The sequence below is a fragment of the Hemitrygon akajei genome, chromosome 14, assembly GCF_048418815.1.
Source record: "Hemitrygon akajei chromosome 14, sHemAka1.3, whole genome shotgun sequence".
Taxonomy (NCBI): domain Eukaryota; kingdom Metazoa; phylum Chordata; class Chondrichthyes; order Myliobatiformes; family Dasyatidae; genus Hemitrygon; species Hemitrygon akajei.
In genome coordinates, this window is record NC_133137.1 from 80075388 (window position 1) to 80093686 (window position 18299).

The window sequence follows — 18299 nt, forward strand, 5'->3', positions numbered from 1 at the left end:
CCAGTTGCAACAATTTAGTCCTGTTATTTTACAAGCTCCAGAGTTGAACTAATTCAACATGCTGGAGGAACTGAGCAGGTCAGGTAGCATTTATGGAAAGGAATAAACAGTCCGCACTTCGGGTCATGACCTTTTGTCAGGACTGCATGATGACTCTTCCCATAGATGCTGCCTGACCTGCTGAGTTCCTCCAGCATTGTATGTGTGTGTGTTGGCTTGGATTTCTGGTATCTGTAGAATTTTGTGTTAATGAGTCAGATTAACATTTAGGTCTCCAACTCCTAGTCCACTGGTGGCTGCCGGCCTGGAGATGGCTTGTCCTCGGGTTAGAGGACTGTGTGTGCGTGCCACTGGGTGGGAGGGAGAAAGGAGGTCTGTTTTGCTCTGGTTGCTTGCGCTGTTCTGTTGAGCATTGTGGCTGTGCCGTATTGGCAACGAAATGTGTGGCGACACTTAAGCCCCGTTGAGCTCATCTACACAGGGCGTTGTCGCAGGAAAGCAACATTCATCACCACGAACCCTCAGCACCCAGACCATGCTCTTTTTTCACTGATACGATCAGGAAGAGGCACAGGAGCCTCAAGACCCACACCACCAGGCCCAGGAACGGTAATAACCATTCAATCATCAGGATCTTAAACCAGTGGAGATAACTTCACACAGCTTCACTTACCCCATTATTGAAATAATCCCACAACCAATGGACTTACTTTCAAGGACTCCTCATCTGATGTTCTCGATACTTAATGCTTACAGTTTATTATTATTTCAGTTTGCTGTCTTTTGCACACTGGTTGAACACCAAGTTGGTGTGGTCTTTCACTGATTCTTTTATGGTTATTACTCTATTATGGATTTATTGAGTATGCCTGCAAGAAAATGAATCTCAGGGTTGCATATGGTGATTATATATACACTTTGATAATAAATTTACTTTGAACTTTTGACACTGATGGCTATCCCCAGCGCATCTTTAGGTTGTGTTGGTCGTTCATGCAAATGATGCACTTCACTGTATAGACAATAGACAATAGGTGCAAAAGTAGACCATTCGGCCCTTCGAGCCTGCACCGCCATTCTGAGATCATGGCTGATCATCTACTATCAATACCCAGTTCCTGCCTTGTCCCCATATCCCTTGATTCCCCTATCCATAAGATACCTATCTAGCTCCTTCTTGAAAGCATCCAGAGAATTGGCCTCCACTGCCTTCTGAGGCAGTGCATTCCAGACCCCCACAACTCTGGGAGAAGAAGTTTTTCCTTAACTATGTCCTAAATTACCTACCCCTTATTCTCAAACCATGCCCTCTGGTGCTGAACTCTCCCAGCATCTGGAACATATTTCCTGCCTCTATCTCGTCCAATCCCTTAATAATCTTATATGTTGCAATCAGATCCCCTCTCAATCTCCTTAATTCCAGCGTGTACAAGCCCAGTCTCTCTAACCTCTGCGTAAGACAGTCCGGACATCCCAGGAATTAACCTTGTGAATCTACGCTGCATTTCCTCTACAGTCAGGATGTCCTTCCTTAACCCTGGAGACCAAAACTGTACACAATACTCCAGGTGTGGTCTCACCAGGGCCCTGTACAAATGCAAAAAGATTTCCCTGCTCTTGTACTCAATTCCCTTTGTAATAAAGGCCAACATTCCATTAGCCTTCTTCACTGCCTGCTGCACTTGCTCATTCACCTTCAGTGACTGATGAACAAGGACTCCTAGATCTCTTTGTATTTCTCCCTTACCTAACTCTACACCGTTCAGATAATAATCTGCCTTCCTGTTCTTACTCCCAAAGTGGATAACCTCACACTTATTCACATTAAACATCATCTGCCAAGTATCTGCCCACTCACCCAGCCTATCCAAGTCACCCTGAATTCTCCTAACATCCTCATCACATGTCACACTGCCACCCAGCTTAGTATCATCAGCAAACTTGCTGATGTTATTCTCACTGCCTTCATCTAAATCGTTGATGTAAATCGTAAACAGCTGTGGTCCCAATACCGAGCCCTGTGGCACCCCACTAGTCACCACCTGCCATTCCGAGAAACACCCATTCACCGTTACCCTTTGCTTTCTATCTGCCAACCAGTTTTCTATCCATGTCAATATCTTCCCCCCAATGCCATGAGCTCTGATTTTACCCACCAATCTCCTATGTGGGACCTTATCAAATGCCTTCTGAAAATCGAGGTACACTATCTGAAAATCAAGGTACACTACATCCATTGGATCTGTATGTTTCAATGTACGTGTGATAAATAAATAAGTTAATCTGATAGTTATATAGAACTAAATGATTGAACATAACTAAACCAGGGGATGAATTTCTTACTTGGGAGAGTAACAACCGACTGTACTGTTGCAAATGGGCCTGCGATACCCGTGGATTCAAGACTTGCATCATCTTCAGCTGACAAACAGAGCCTTTTGTGCAGAGGTTCTTGATTATCCTCAGAGTCTAGATCTGTATTTGATGCACAAAACAGTGGATGAAAAGAAAGATTATTTTGTAGTACATTTCAGATAAGTCTTGTAAAAAATAATTAAATAGCCATGGTGGAGCAAACTCGATGGGCTGAATGGCCTAATTCTGTGTTTTGCAGTCTTATCATGTATAATACAGAAAAGAAGAATTAGAATACAATACTACCATAAGAAAATATTCTGTCTGGACACGTCACCACTTGATATAGCAATTGCTCTACACGTGACCACAAGAGACTGCTGAGAATTGTGGACAGAGCTCAGCACATCACAGGAACCAGCCGCTCCTTTACAGACTCTGCCTATACTTCTCGCTGTCTCAGTAAAGCAGCCAGCGTCATCATAAGGGGGAAAGGTGGAACAGTTAAGGGAAAGCTGAGGAAAAACTTCTTCATTTAGAGGATGGTGCAAGCGTGGAAAGAGCTGCCAGTGGAAGTGGTGGATGCAACACAAGAGAAGATTTGGTAAGAACATGGAATGGAGGGGTATGGTCCAGGAACTGGTCAATAGGCCTAGGCAGAGTAACTGTTCAGCAGGGACTCGATGGACCAAAGGGCCTGTTTGTGCATTGCAGTGTTCTCTGACATAGAACAGTACAACACTGGATAGGTCATTTGACCCACGATACTGGGAAAAACAGACAAGCAATGGCAACCCAAATAGGAGGCAATGCTGCATTTGGAACAGCACATTCAGAAAACAGGCTATCCAGGACAATAGAATTAATTCAGGATCTCCCAGTAAAGATCACACTCCGGACAAAACAAGAAAAAGGTCTGAGATTAGCATTCTAAATAAGGGTAACTGCAAGAGCACAAAATAGGAGGGAGCTGAAGTGAAATGTCAAATTAAGCTGAGGAATCAGTCATTGTAGATGTACCTTGCCTTTTTAACTGTTTGTTGGTCTCTGGTCCATCCTGGTTAGACCACACTTGTAGCATTGTGTTCAGTTCGGATGGCCTACTTTAGAGTTCTGTGGAAGTTTTAGAGAGTGCAGAGGAGATTTACCAGGGAGCTGCCTGGATTATTTTTTTATTTCAATACAGCACTGAAAGGCCCTTCCGTGCTGCCAAGCAATCCCCCAATTTAATCCTAGTCTAATCACGGGACAAAAGACAATGACCAATTAATCTATCAACCAGGCATGGTGCAAGAGGCAGATGCATTAAGGACATTAAGAAACTCTCAGGTAGGAACATAGATAAATTAAAATAGAGGGCTACGTGGGAGGGAAGGGTTTAGATTGATCTTGGAGTAGGTTAAAAAGTTATCATAAAAAAAACACATCCTTCCAGTCATCTCCGAACCTTCATGGATAAGGATTTTCCCCACAGAGAATAAAGAAAAATAAATAAATAAAAATAAATTAAATCATGTGAAAATATTGAATAAAAGGTCGCCAGACTTGTTCAAAATTAAAGGATGTATCAAATGTCCGGCTTCTAATTTTCTCCAAGCTTAGACATGATATAATGGAGGAGAGCCAATAGAAAACAGTAGGTGGATTAGATTCTTTCCAATGTAGCAAAATAGCTCTCCTAGCCAGTAAAGTTGAAAAAGCTATTACATGTTGGGTGGAAGCAGACACTTTGCTTGCTTCCTCTGGAATAATCCCAAAAATTGCTGTAAGTGGATTAGGTTGAACATCCATATCTATAACTTTAGATAATATTCCAAACACATCCCTCCAAAAATTATTTAAACTTACACATGACCAAAACATACGAGTTAGAGTAGCCATTTCTGCGTTACATCTGTCACAAATAGGGCTTATATTCGGAAAAATATGCGCCAATTTATCTTTGGACATATGGGCCCTATGTACTATCTTAAATTGAATTAAGATATGGCGTGCGCAGAGAGATGATTTTTTTTCTCTCTCTGATTTTTCTAATTTTATCCTCAATTGGACTGCCCAATCTTCCTTTTTCTTTTCCTTTCCTTTTTTCTCTTTCTTTTTGTTTTGTTTTTTGTTTCAGTTTAGTTAGTGGGGTTTTTTCAATAAAATTTCCAGTCCTTTTTTTATGATTGTTATGAAGAGTTGTAGTTTTTTTTGACCATTGTATATATAACAGCATAATATTTTACTTATTTGATTTTGATATTATATACTTTTTGTTTTTACTGTTGCTGTTTATATGTCTTTTATATTATCTACTTGTTAAATTTCTCTTCCAATTTGTATATTCTTTATTTGGAAATCAATAAAAAAGATTGAAAAATGAAAATGTTATCATAATATTATGGTATATACAATAGCCACTTATTAGTGATTCATACACTAGAACACTGAGATCCTCTGAACTTCACTCATTTGCAGTCTCTCTCTATTCTGATGATTTGATGATGTGTAACATCAATAATAACTAATTACTTATGGCATGGAAGAAGCCCATTTGGCACAGAGTCTATGACACCTTGTAGATCTTTGCTATCAAAAGTAACAAGCCTGGGTCTTCCCCTTGATTCAGATTTAAATCTTAAATCCTACATGAAGAAAGTGACCAGAGCACCATTTCTAAGAAATATTGCAAAGGTACGTTTGTTTCTGTCCCATAATAATGCTGAAAAACTAACTCATGTCTTTATATTGAATCGACCAGATTACTACAATGCACTTTTTACTTGCCTTCACAAGCAAAATATTGACAAACTTCAACTAATTCAGAATGCTGGTGCTAGACTTTTAATGAAAACTCAGATGTTGGAATATATCACTCATATGTTAGCTACTCTGCATTGGCCTTCTATATCTTTTACAATTGATTTTAAAGTTCTCTTACTGGTTTTTAAAGTTCTTAATGGTCTGGGATCTGAATACATCACAGAATTGCTTTCACTTTACAATCCTGCTCGAACTCCCAGATCTTCTTCTGCCGATCTCTTAAAGTTAAACAATCTCTCCCAAAAAGTAATTGGCAAGTCAGCTTTTTTGAACTATGCACCTAAGTCTTCTGATGACTCTGCCATAGTTGGATGCATCAGCAAGGCAGATGAGGCTGAGTACAGGACTACAGTGGGAACCTTGTCACATGGTGCGAGCAGAATCATCTGCAGCTTAATGTGAAAAAGACTAAGGAGCTGGTGGTGGACCTGAGGAGGGCTAAGGCACCGGTGACCCCTGTTTCCATCCAAGGGGTCAGTGTGGACATGGTGGAAGATTACAAATACCTGGGGATACGAATTGACAATAAACTGGACTGGTCAAAGAACACTGAGGCTGTCTACAAGAAGGGTCAGAGCCGTCTCTATTTCCTGAGGAGACTGAGGTCCTTTAACATCTGCTGGACGATGCTGAGGATGTTCTATGAGGCAGTGGTGGCCAGTGCTATTGTGTTTGCTGTTGTGTGCTGGGGCAGCAGGCTGAGGGTAGCAGACACCAACAGAATCAACAAACTCATTTGTAAGGCCAGTGATATTGTGGGGGTGGAACTGGACTCTCTGACGGTGGTGTCTGAAAAGAGGATGCTGTCCAAGTTGCATGCCATCTTGGACAATGACTCCCATCCACTCCATAATGTACTGGTTAGGCACAGGAGTACATTCAGCCAGAGACTCATTCCACCGAGATGTAACACTGAGCGTCATAGGAAGTCAATCCTACCTGTGGCCATTAAACTTTACAACCCCTCCTTCGGAGTGTCAGACACCCTGAGCCAAGAGGCTGGTCCTGGACATTTCCACCTGGCATGATTAACTTATTATTACTTAATTATTTATGGTTTATATTGCTATATTTCTACACTATTCTTGGTTGGTGCAGCTGTAACGAAACCCAATTTCCCTCGGGATCAATAAAGTATGTCTGTCAGTCTGTAAACTGTGGAATTCAATACCTAAAACTATAAAGGATGCAGACTCAGTGACACTTTTAAGTGCCAGCTCAAAACTCATTTAATTAACCTTGCTTTTAACTAACATTTTTGTCTCTTATTTTCATGTTTATTTTTATTTTATTTTCACAGATGTACTTTTATCCCCATTGTAAAACACTTTGAACTACATCACCTGTATGAAAAGTGCTCTATAGAAAAAAAATTTATTTTCAGTCTCTGTTGATGCAAACTTCTATAGATGTATGTATCCTGATGGGTTTCATTACAGTCTGGTATGGCAATTTGAATGCACAGGAACATAAGAAACTGCAGAGAGTAGTGGACTCGGCCCAGTACATCATATGCACATTCATCCCCACCATCGACAGTACTCATAATAGGCATTGCTTCAAGAAGACAAGGTACAGAAGCATGAAGACCTGCACCACCAGGTTCAAGAACAGCTAATTCCTTTCAACCATTCAGTTTTTGAACCAAGTGGCACATCCCTAATCACTACTGTTTAGCAATACTAGGACCACTTTGATCACTTTGTTTGTTCTGTATTCCCTTTTGTAAACATTTATGTTCAAATAATGCTTTTGTTGTGAATGCTGCTTATTGGATGATGCCTGTGATACTGCTGCAAGTAAGTTTTTCACTGCACCTGCGCACACGTGGACTTCTGCGTATGACGATAAACTTGACATCAGCTTTGAATCCTGGTCATTAACACAGGAAAGGTAAGAGGCAGATGGATAAAAGGGTTAAGAAACAGGCAGGAGATTCGGAAAAAATATTAAATTATATACTGCTCCCATCACTTTGCCAGCGACACGCACATTGGGTAATTGAATATTCTTTGAACAGCAATACTGAGAAAATTAAAGAATGATCCAGGTTATCTGTACCGTTCTGAGGACAATGTAGAAACAGATTGCCTTCGGTGTCCTGGGCTAGAGTTACTGTGCTGATAGTTGCCAAGGTAACTGTGTTAGATTCACCTTCAATTGTGTTCATACTCAATCTGAAATGAACAGAAATAACATGTATTTATAAGATTAAAAATAATATAAGATTTTAATAAGAGAATAAGTAAACATTGGCAGCTAAAGAAAATTGTTGGCCTGATTAAGCATTGACCATGTAAGAGGCTTTTCTTGGGAAATTCAACTGATACAGAGAACAGTAGCTGTATGGATGCCAGAGGAAGTGATAGTGGTTCAAAGTTCAAAGTAAATTTATTATCAAAGTATGCACTGAATGTGATTTTCTTAATTGGTAGGTTCAATTAAATTTGAAAGGCATTTAGATAGGTACATGGAGAGAAAAGATTTATACAAGCTAACCTAAGAGAAATGGCTCTAGTTCAAGAAAATAACTTGGCCAGCTTCAGCAAGTTGGGCTGAATGGCTTGCTTCTGTACTACAGAACTCTATGCCACTGCTACTACCACAATAAACAGTAGCTGGGATTCAGGACAAATTTCTCTTTTTTATTTGAGAAAGGCCTTGATTTAATGCCACTGAGCACCTGTGAGAGGATACATCCCTCCATGGACTCTGTTTACACATCTCACTGCCTCAGTAAAGCAGCCAACATCATGAAACCCCAGCCATCATGGACGTTCTCTCTTCTCCCCTCTCCCATTGGGCAGATGATACAAAAGCCTGAAAGCACGTCCCACCAGGCTCGGAGACAGCTTCTACCCCACTATTATAAAAATACTGAAAGGTTCCCTTTTACGATAAGATGGACTCCTGGCCTCACAATCTACCTCGTTACGATCTAGTGCTTTATTGTCTGCCTGCAATGCACTCTCTCTGTAATTGGACCATAAAACATAGGATCAGAATTGGGCCATTCAGCCCATCATTTCTGTTCTGCCATTTGATGATGGCTATTTTATTTGTAAATGGTAATAAGACTATTAAATGGGTCCCTATAAACTCTTGGCCTCAGTCCACCTCATTAACTCTTGTATTTTACTGTCTGCCTGCACTGCACTTCCTCTGTAACTATAACATTTTATTCTGCATTCTTTTGTTGTTTTCCTTTGTAACTTCATGCACTGTTGCGATGAAATGATCTGCATGGAGGGTGGGCAAAATGGAGTCTTTTCACTGTACCTCAGTACATGTGACAATAATAGATCAATGTACCATGGGCGTTCAGAGCAGTACTGAATCTTCTCAGCACCAAGACCTCCTCAAGACTGTGTGCTAGGCCTAACCATGGACCGAAGGGCCTGCACTATGGGGTACTGATCTACAGATGCTTCCCTCCACGACGTGGTTAGGAAGGGAACGCCTGCTGATGATAACAATTATCCATTTCATTTGCAATCCCTCAGATAACCGAGCGGTCCATGTTGCAGGACCAAGATAAAGCTGAGAAGAGACAGGTCACATTAACACTTATCGAATGCTAAGCAACATCCTTCTCTGAAAGAACAGTAGGGCCACGTTGATATTCAATGAGTACCATTAACGTCCAGGTGATACCACTGACCAGTAATCTAACCGGATTAACAAAATGAAACAAGAACAGCTGAATCTGCAGGCCCCGTAGCCTGAGGCTTACTTCCAAACACTTCAATCCTTTCCCCTTTATAAAAGTTGGGAATAGGATGAAATGCTCTCTACACACTACAGAAACTTGCACCATTCTTTACTACCTGAAAATTCACAACTGTGTAGCCAGAATCTGCTCTAACACCATCAACAAGTTTGTAGATGATACCACCGGAGGGGGTCATACCTCAAATAATCATGAGTTGGAGCACAGGAAGGAGTTCGAGAGCTTGGTGACATGCGTCATGACAAGACCTTTCCCTGAATGTCAGCAAAAGAGCTGGCCATTGACTTCAGGACCTGCACATGCTTCTGTTTACATCAACGGTGTTGAGGTTGAGAATTTCAAGTTCCTAAGTGTGAACACACCAATAGTCCATCCTCCTCCAACCACGTTAAGATCACAGCCAAGAAATAAGGAACAGAATTAGGCCATTTGGCCCATCAAGTCTGCTCTGTCATTTCCCTCTCAGCCCCAATCTCCTGCCTTCTCCCCGTATCCCTTCATACCCTGACTAATCAAGAATCCATCAACTGCTTCCTTAAATATACCCAATGACTTTGCCTTGACAGCCCCCTGTGGCAACAAATTCTACAGATTCACCATTCTCTGGCTAAAAGAAAATCCTCCTCACCCCTGTTCTAAGAGGGCATCCCTCTACTTCCGAGGTTGTGTCCTCTGGTTTTAGACTGCTCCCCCCCCCCCCACCCACCATACAAAACATCATCTTCACATCCACTCTTTCGAGGCCTTTCAACATTCAATAGGTTTCAATGAGATCCCCCACTCATTCTTCTGAATTTCAGTGACTACAGGCCCAGAGCCAACAAATGCTTCTCATTTGATAAGCCTTTCAATCCTGGAATAATTTTTGTGAACCTCCTTTGAACCCTCTCCAACGTCAACATATCCCATCTTAGATAAGAAGCCCAAAATTGCTCACAATACTCCAAATGAGGCCTCTAGAACTTTATGAAGCCTCACCATTACATTCTTCCTTTACATGGCATTTCCATTCCTCACCACAGACTCAACCTGCAAACTAACCTTCAGGGAATCCTGCACAAGAACTCCCAAGTCCCTTTGTACCTCAGATTTTTGAATGTTTTCTCCTTTTAGAAAATAGTCTATGCATTTATTTCTTCTACCAAAGTGCATAACCATACAATTACCAATACTGTATTCCACCTGCCACTTCTTTGCCCATTCCCTTAATCCAAGTCCTTCTGCACCCTCTTTGCAACCTTAACACTTCCTGCCCACCCCCATCTTCATATTATCCACAAACTTGACCACAAAGCCATCAATTCCATCATCCAAATCATTGACATATAAATGTGAAAAGCAGTCTGAACACAGAACCCTCTGGAAAGCCTCTAGTCACTGGCAGCCAACCAGAAAAGGCTCCTATTCTCGCTCTTTGCCTCCTGCCAATGCCCTATTCATGCTAGTATCTTTCCTGTAATATCATGGGCTCTTAATTTGTTAAGCACCTTGTCAAAGGTCTTCTAAAAATCCAAGTACACAACATCAACCATTTCTTTTGTCTATCCTGCTTGTTATTTCTTCAAATAATTCCAACAGCTTTGTCAGGCAGGACTTTCCCCTTAAGGAAACCTTGCCGACTTTGGCCTATTTAATCTTGCGCCTCCAAATACCCCAAAACCACATCCTTAACAATCGATTCCAACAACTTTCCAACCACTGAGTTTAGACTAACTGGCCTATCATTTCCTTTCTTGCCTCTCTCCCTTCTTGAAGAGTGGAATGACATTTGCAATTTTCCAGTCCTCCAGAACCATGCCAGGATCTATTGATTCTTGAAAGATCATTACTTATGCCTCCACAATCTCTTCAGCTACCTTGGTGTTGTAGTTTAACAAGTCCAAGTGATTTACCTACCTTCAGACCTTTCAGTTTCCCAAAAAACTTCTCCCTATTAATAGCAACTTCACACACCGACACTCTTGAACTTCCGGCATACTGCTAGTGTCTTCCACAGTGACGACTGATGCAAAATACTTATTCAGTTCGTTCGCCATATCCTTGTCCCCTCCATTACTACCTCTCCAGCATAAGGGGACTGACAGGAAACGATAAAGCAGTGGTGGTCGCGGATGTGGTGTGGTGGGTTAGTGGGTGGAGATCAGCCTTACTGCTTGGGGAAAGGAACTGTTTCTGAGTCTGGTGGACTCAACAATGACTTATTGTGATAGAATAACTACAGATTCCCACCCTCCCACAAGACTCACCACTCTGGTGTGTAAATACAAAGTTGTTCTTTCACCATCACAAGGCTAAAGTCATCAACACAATACAGCATTGATGATGCAATAACCTTGACAACATGAACTGCAGTAGGTTACTACATCATCAATTAATAACAATATTTAAGACAATAGACATTTTAAAAAATGACATTAAGTGCATGGGTAGGATTGTTTAAAGGGATATGGGCCAAATGAGTCTGGTTTGGTGGTCATCTTCTTTAGCATGCAGTTATAATCATAGAACACTACAGCACCGAAGCACACCCTTCACCCCATCTAGTTCATGCCATTATTCTACCTAGTCCCATTGACTTACACCCCTCCCATCCATGTACTTATCCAAATTTCTCTTAGATGTTGAAACTGAACTTCACTCACAACTAGGTGACAAGATCCCTCCACGTGTTCTCCTTTCATCTTTCATCCTTAACCCATGTCCTCCAGTTCTATTCTTACCCAACCTCAGGGTAAAAAGCCTTCACTTTATTGATACCCCTCATAATCTTGTAGACCTCTATGAAATCTCCTCCTCATTCTCCTACACTCTAGGGAATAAAGTCCTAACCTATTTAACCTCTAACTTGTAAATTTTCTCACAACTCATCCAATTTTATTGATATTTTCCCTGTAAGTTAGGTGACCAGAACTGGACTCGACACTGCAAATTCGGCCTCACCAACATCGTGTGCAACTGAGTTACTGGGCCAAAGGTCTGCATTCAATGCTGTATTACGGTGACTCCAACTCAAAGGCATTTCAGTTTAAGGATGGACATAATTGTTGGTTCCATCTCCAATAATGGCCTGCAAATTTTCAACCTCTCACTGCTACGCTTGGAAGTTCCCACCTGCGGCAAAACGGCGACAATTATATCAGTGTCCAAGAAGAGTAGTGTGGGCTGTCTTAATGGCTATCATCCAGTAGCTCTTATATCTACAGTGACAAAATGCTTTGAGAGGTTAGTCATGGCTAGAATCAACTCCTGCCTCATCAGCAAGGACCTGGACCCACTGCAATTTGCCTATCACCACAATAGGTCTACAGCAGATGCAATCTCAATGGCCCTAGATCACCTGGACAACACAAACACCTATATCTGGATGCTGTTTATTGACTATAGTTCAGCTTTTAACACCATCATTCCCACCATTCTGATCAATAAGCTATAGGACCTGGACCTCTGTACCTCCCTCTGCAATTTGATCCTCAATTTCCTAACCGGAAGACCCCAATCTGTGCTGATTAGTAATAGTATCTTCTCCTCGCTGATTATCAATTCTGGTGCACCTCAGGGGTGTATGCTAAGCCCACAGTTTTACTTTCTCTATACCCATGACTAGGTATAGCTCAAATACCAACTAAATTTGCTGATCATACAACTATTGTTGGTAGAATCTCAGATGGAGACAAAAGCACGTACAGGAGCAAGATATACCAGCTATCTGAGTGGTGTCACAGCACCAACCTTGCAATCAATGTCAGTATGACCAAAGAGCTGATAATGGACTCCAAGAAGGGTAAGACGAGGGAACACGCGAGAGTCCTCATTGAGGGATCAAAACTGGAGAGTGAGCAATTTCAAGTTCCTGGCTGTCAAGATGTCTGAGGATCTAACCTGGACCCAACATATCAATGCAGCTATAAAGAAAGCAAGACAGTGGCTAAACTTCATTAGAAGCTTGGAGATTTGGTTTGTCACTTAAAATACTCAAAAACTTTCAGAGGTACAGAGGAGGGCACACTGACAGGCTGCATCACCGTATGGGGGTGGGGAGTACTCCACAGGATCAAAAGAAGCTACAAAATGTCAGCTCCATCTTGGGTACTAGGCTCCATAGTATTCAAGGCATCTTCAAGGAGTGGTGCCACAGAAGGCAGCATCTATTATTAAACACCCCCTTCACCCAGAACACGCCCTCTTCTCATTGTTACCATCAGGAAGGAGATACAGAAGCCTAAAGGCACATACTCAGTGATTCAGGAACACCTTCTTCCCCTGTCATCTGATTCCTAAATGGACATTGAACCCATGAACACTACATCACTTATTAAAAAAATATTATTTCTGCTTTTGCACTATTTTTAATCTATTTTATATACAAACCCCATTTCCAGAAGAGTTGGGATATTTTCCAAAATGCAGTAAAAACAAAAATCTGTGATATGTTAATTCACGTGAACCTTTATTTAACTGATAAAAGTACAAAGAAAAGATTTTCAATAGTTTTACTGACCAACTTAATTGTATTTTAAAAATATACACAAATTTAGAATTTGATGACTGCAACACACTCAGCAAAAGTTGGGACAGAGTTAAAATAAGATTGAAAAGTGCACAGAATATTCAAGTAACACTGGTTTGGAAGACTCCACATTAAGCAGGCTAATTGGTAGCAGGTGAGGTATCATGACTGGGTATAAAAGTAGCGTCCATCAAAGGCTCAGTCTTTGCAAGCAAGGATGGGTCGTGGCTCACCCCTTTGTGCCAAAATTCGTGACAGAATTGTTAGTCAGTTCAAAAGGAACATTTCCCAATGCAAGATAGCAGAGAATTTAGGTCTTTCAACAACTACAGTACATAATATTGTGAAAAGATTCAAAGAATTCAGAGACATCTCAGTGCGTAAAGGGCAAGGTTGGAAACCACTGTTGAATGCGCGTGATCTTCGAGCCCTCAGGCAGCACTGCCTAAGAAACTGTCATGCTACTGTGGCAATTATAGCCACCTGGGCTCGGGAGTACTTCGGAAAACCATTGTCACTTAACGCAGTCCGTTGCTGCATCCAGAAATGCAACTTGAAACTGTATTACGCAAGGAGGAAGCCATACATCAACTCTATGCAGAAACGCCGGCGAGTTCTCTGGGCCCGAGCTCATCTCAGATGGACCGAAAGACTGTGGAACCGTGTGCTATGGTCAGATGAGTCCACATTTCAGCTAGTTTTCGGAAAAAATGGGCATCGAGTTCTCCATGCCAAAGATGAAAACGACCATCCTGATTGTTATCAGCGAAAGGTGCAAAAGCCAGCATCTGTGATAGTATGGGGGTGCATCAGTGCCCACGGCATGAGTGAGTTGCATGTATGTGAAGGTACCATTGACTCTGAGGCGTATATTAGGATTTAAGAGAGACATATGTTGCCATCAAGGTGATGTCTCTTCCCGGGACGTCCATGCTTATTTCAGCAGGACAATGTCACACCACATTCTGCACAGGCTACAACAGCGTGGCTTTGTAGACACAGAGTGCGTGTGCTTGACTGGCCTGCTGCCAGTCCAGATCTATCTCCTATTGAAAATGTATGGCGCATCATGAAGAGGAGAATCAGACAACGGAGACCATGGACTGTTGAGCAGCTGAAGTCTTATATCAAGCAAGAATGGACAAAATTTCCAATTGCAAATCTACTACAATTAGTATCCTAGTTCCAAAACGATTAAAAAGTGTTACTTTTTAATGTACTTTTGTCAGTTAAATAAAGGTTTACGTGAATTAACATATCACAGATTTTTGTTTTTATTGCATTTTGGAAAATATCCCAACTTTTCTGGAAATGGGGTTTGTGTGTGTGTATATTATACATATATAAAAATAAACATAGAAAACCTACAACACAATACAGGCCCTTCGGCCCACAATGCTGTGTCGGAGATGTACTTACTTAGAAATTACCTAAGGTTATGCATAGCCCTCTATTTTTCTACGCTCCATGTGCCTATTCAGGAGTCTCTTAAAAGACCCTATTGTATCTGCCTCCACCACCGTCGCCGGCAGCCCATTCCACTTACCCCTGACATCTCCTCTGTACCTACTTCCAAGCACCTTAAAACTGTGCCCTCTCGTATTTGCCATTTCAGCCCTGGCAAAAAGCCTCTGACTATCCACACAATCAATGCCTCTCATTATTTTATACACCTCTATCAGGTCACCTCTCATCCTCCGCCACTCCAAGGAGAAAAGGCCGAGTTCACTCAACCTATTCTCATAAGGTATGCTCCCCAATCCAGGCAACATTCTTATAAATCTCCTCTGCACCCTTTCTATAGTTTCCACAACCTTCCTCTAGTGCGGTGACCAGAACTGAGCACAGTACTCCAAGAGGGGCCTGACCAGGGTCCTATATATCTGTAACATTACCTCTCGGCTCTTAAACTCAGTCCCACAGTTATGAAGGCCAATGCACTGTATGCATTCATCACCAAACAGTCAACCTGTGCAGCAGCTTTGAGTGTCCTATTGACTCAGACCCCAAGATCCCTCTGAACCTCCACACTGCCAAGAGTCTTACCATTCATACTATATTCTGCCATCATATTTGACCTATCAAGATGAACCACCTCACACTTATCTGGGTTGAACTCCATCTGCCACTTCTCAGCCCAGTTTTGCATCCTATCATTGTCCTGCTATAACCTCTGACAGCCCTCCAGACTATCCACAACACCTCCAACCTTTGTGTCATCAGCAAATTTATTAACCCATCCTTCCACTTCCTTATCCAGGTCATTTATAAAAATCACAAAGAGTAAGGTCCCAGAACAGATCCCTGAGGCACACCACTGATCACTGACCTCCATGCAGAATATGATCAGTCTATAACCACTCTTTGTCTTCTGTGGGCAAGCCAATTCTGGATCCATAAAGCAAGGTCCCCTTGGATCCCATGCCTCCTTACCTTCTCAATAAGCCCTGCATGAGGTAACTTATCAAATGCCTTGCTGAAATCCATATACACTGCATCTACTGCTCTACCTTCATCAATCTGTTTAGTCACATCCTCAAAAAAATTCAATCAGGCTCGTAAGGCACAACCTGCCTTTGACAAAGCCATGCTGACTATTCCTAATCATATTATGCCTCTCCAAATGTTCATAAATCCTGCCTCTCAGGATCTTTTCCATCAACTTACCAACAACTGAAGTAAGACTCACCGGTCTATAATTTCCTGGGCTATCTCTACTCCCTTTCTTGAATAATAGAACAACATCTGCAACCCTCCAATCCTCCGGAACCTCTCCCATCCCCATTGATGATGCAGAGATCATCACCAGAGGCTCAGCAATCTCCTCCCTCGCCTCCCACAGTAGCCTGGGGTACATCTCATCCGGTCCCGGCATCTTATCCAACTTGTTGCTTTCCAAAAGCTCCAGCACATCCTCTTTCTTAATATCTATCTGCTCAAGCTTTTTAACCCGCTATGTCATGCCTGCAATCGCCAAGATCCTTTTCCGTAGTGAACACTGAAGCAAAGTATTCATTAAGTATCTCTGCTATCTCCTCCGGTTCCATACACACTTTCCCCACTGTCACACTTGATAGGTCCTATTCTCTCATGTCTTATCCTCTTGCTCTACACATACTTGTAGAATGCCTTGGGGTTTTCCTTTATCCTGCTCGCCAAGGCCTTCTCATGGCCCCTTTTGGCTCTCCTAATTTCATTCTTAAGCTCCTTCCTGCTGGCCTTATAATCTTCTAGTTCTCTATCATTACCTAGTTTTTTGAACCTTTTGTAAGCTTTTCTTTTCTTCTTAACTAGATTTTCAACAGTCTTTGTACACCATGGTTCCTGTACCCTACCGTCCCTTCCATCTCATTGGAACGTACCTATGCAGAATGCCACATTTGAACATTTGCCACATTTCTGCTGTACATTTCCCTGAGAACATCTGTTCCCAATTTATGTTTCCAAGTTCCTGCCTGATAGTTTCATATTTCCCTTACTCCAATTAAGCACTTTCCTAACTTGTCTGTTCCTATCCCTCTCCAATGCTATGGTAAAGGAGATAGAATTATGATCACTATCTTCAAAATGCCCTCGTACTGAGAGACCTGACACCTGACCAGGTTCATTTCCCAATACCAGATCATGTACAGCCTCTCTTCTTTTAGGCTTATCCATATATTGTGTCAAGAAACCTTCCTGAACACTCCTAACAAACTCCACCCCATCTAAACCCCTTGCTCTAGGGAGATGCCAATCAATATTTGGGAAATTAAAATCTCCCACCACAACAACCTTGTTATTATTACCTTTCCAGAATCTGTCTCCCTATCTGCTCCTCAATGTCCCTATTACTATTGGGTGGTCTCTAAAAACAATACCCAGAGTTATTGACCGCCTTCCTGACTCTGCAGACAATCCCTCCATGACTTCCTCCTTTTCTGCAGCTATGACACTATCTCTGAGCAGCAGTGCCATGCCCCCACCTCTTTTGCCTCCCTCCCTGTCCTTTCTGCAACATCTAAAGCCTGGCACTCTAAGTAACCATTCCTGCCCCTGTACCATCCAAGTCTCTGTAATAGCCACAACATCATAGCTCCAAGTACTGATCCATGTTCTAAACTCATCCGCTTTGTTCATGATGCTTCTTGCAATAAAATGGACACATTTCAAACCATTGGTCTAAGCGCATCCCTTCTCTATCAACTGCCTATCCTCCCTCTCGCACTGTCTCCAAGCTTTCTCTATTTGTGAGCTCACAGCCCCTTCCTCCGTCTCTTAAATTCAGTTCCCTCCCCCCAGCAATTCTAGTTTAAACTCTCCTTAACAGCCTTAGCAAACCTCCCTGCCAGGATATTGGTCCCCCCTCAGATTCAAGTGCAACCCGTCCTTTTTCTACAGGTCATGCCTGCCCTAAGAGAGGTCCCAATGATCCAGAAATTTGAATCCCTGCCCCTTGCTCCAATCCCTCAGCCACACATTTATCCTCCACCTCACTCTATTCCTATACTCACTGTCACGTGCCACAGACAATAATCCCGAGATCACTACCCTTGAGGTCCTGCTTCCCAACTTCCTTCCTAACTCTCTGTAGTCTGTTTTCAAGACCTCCTCCCTTTTCCTACTTATGTCGTTGGCACCAATATGTACCACGACCTCTGGCTGTTCACCTTCCCACTTCAGGATATTGTGGACGTGATCAGAAACATCCCGGACCCTGGCACCTGGGAGGCAAATTACCATCTGCATTTCTTTCCTGCATCCACAGAATCGCCTGTCTGACCCCCTAACTATAAAGTCCCCTATTACTACTACCTTCTTCCTTTCCCTACCCTTCTGAGCCACAGGGCCAGACTCTGTGCCAGAGGCACAACCACCTTTGCTTCCCCCAGGTAGGCCGATTCACCCCCCCCCCAACAGTGC

The 18299-nt window shown here is 42.2% G+C and overlaps 1 protein-coding gene across 4 annotated transcripts in view; it reads right to left on the reverse strand.

Moving 5' to 3' along the window:
* Positions 1-18299, reverse strand: part of dmtf1 (cyclin D binding myb-like transcription factor 1) — a 101068-nt gene that overhangs the window by 56856 nt on the left and 25913 nt on the right. For all 4 annotated transcript variants that reach the window (XM_073066435.1, XM_073066437.1, XM_073066438.1 and 1 more), the window contains exons 2-3: positions 7222-7337; positions 2344-2475 (exon numbers count right to left, since the gene is read on the reverse strand). In XM_073066435.1, the coding sequence (XP_072922536.1) occupies positions 2344-2475; positions 7222-7330 (241 nt within the window). In that variant the 5' untranslated portion in view covers positions 7331-7337. The remainder of the gene's footprint in view (positions 1-2343; positions 2476-7221; positions 7338-18299) is intronic.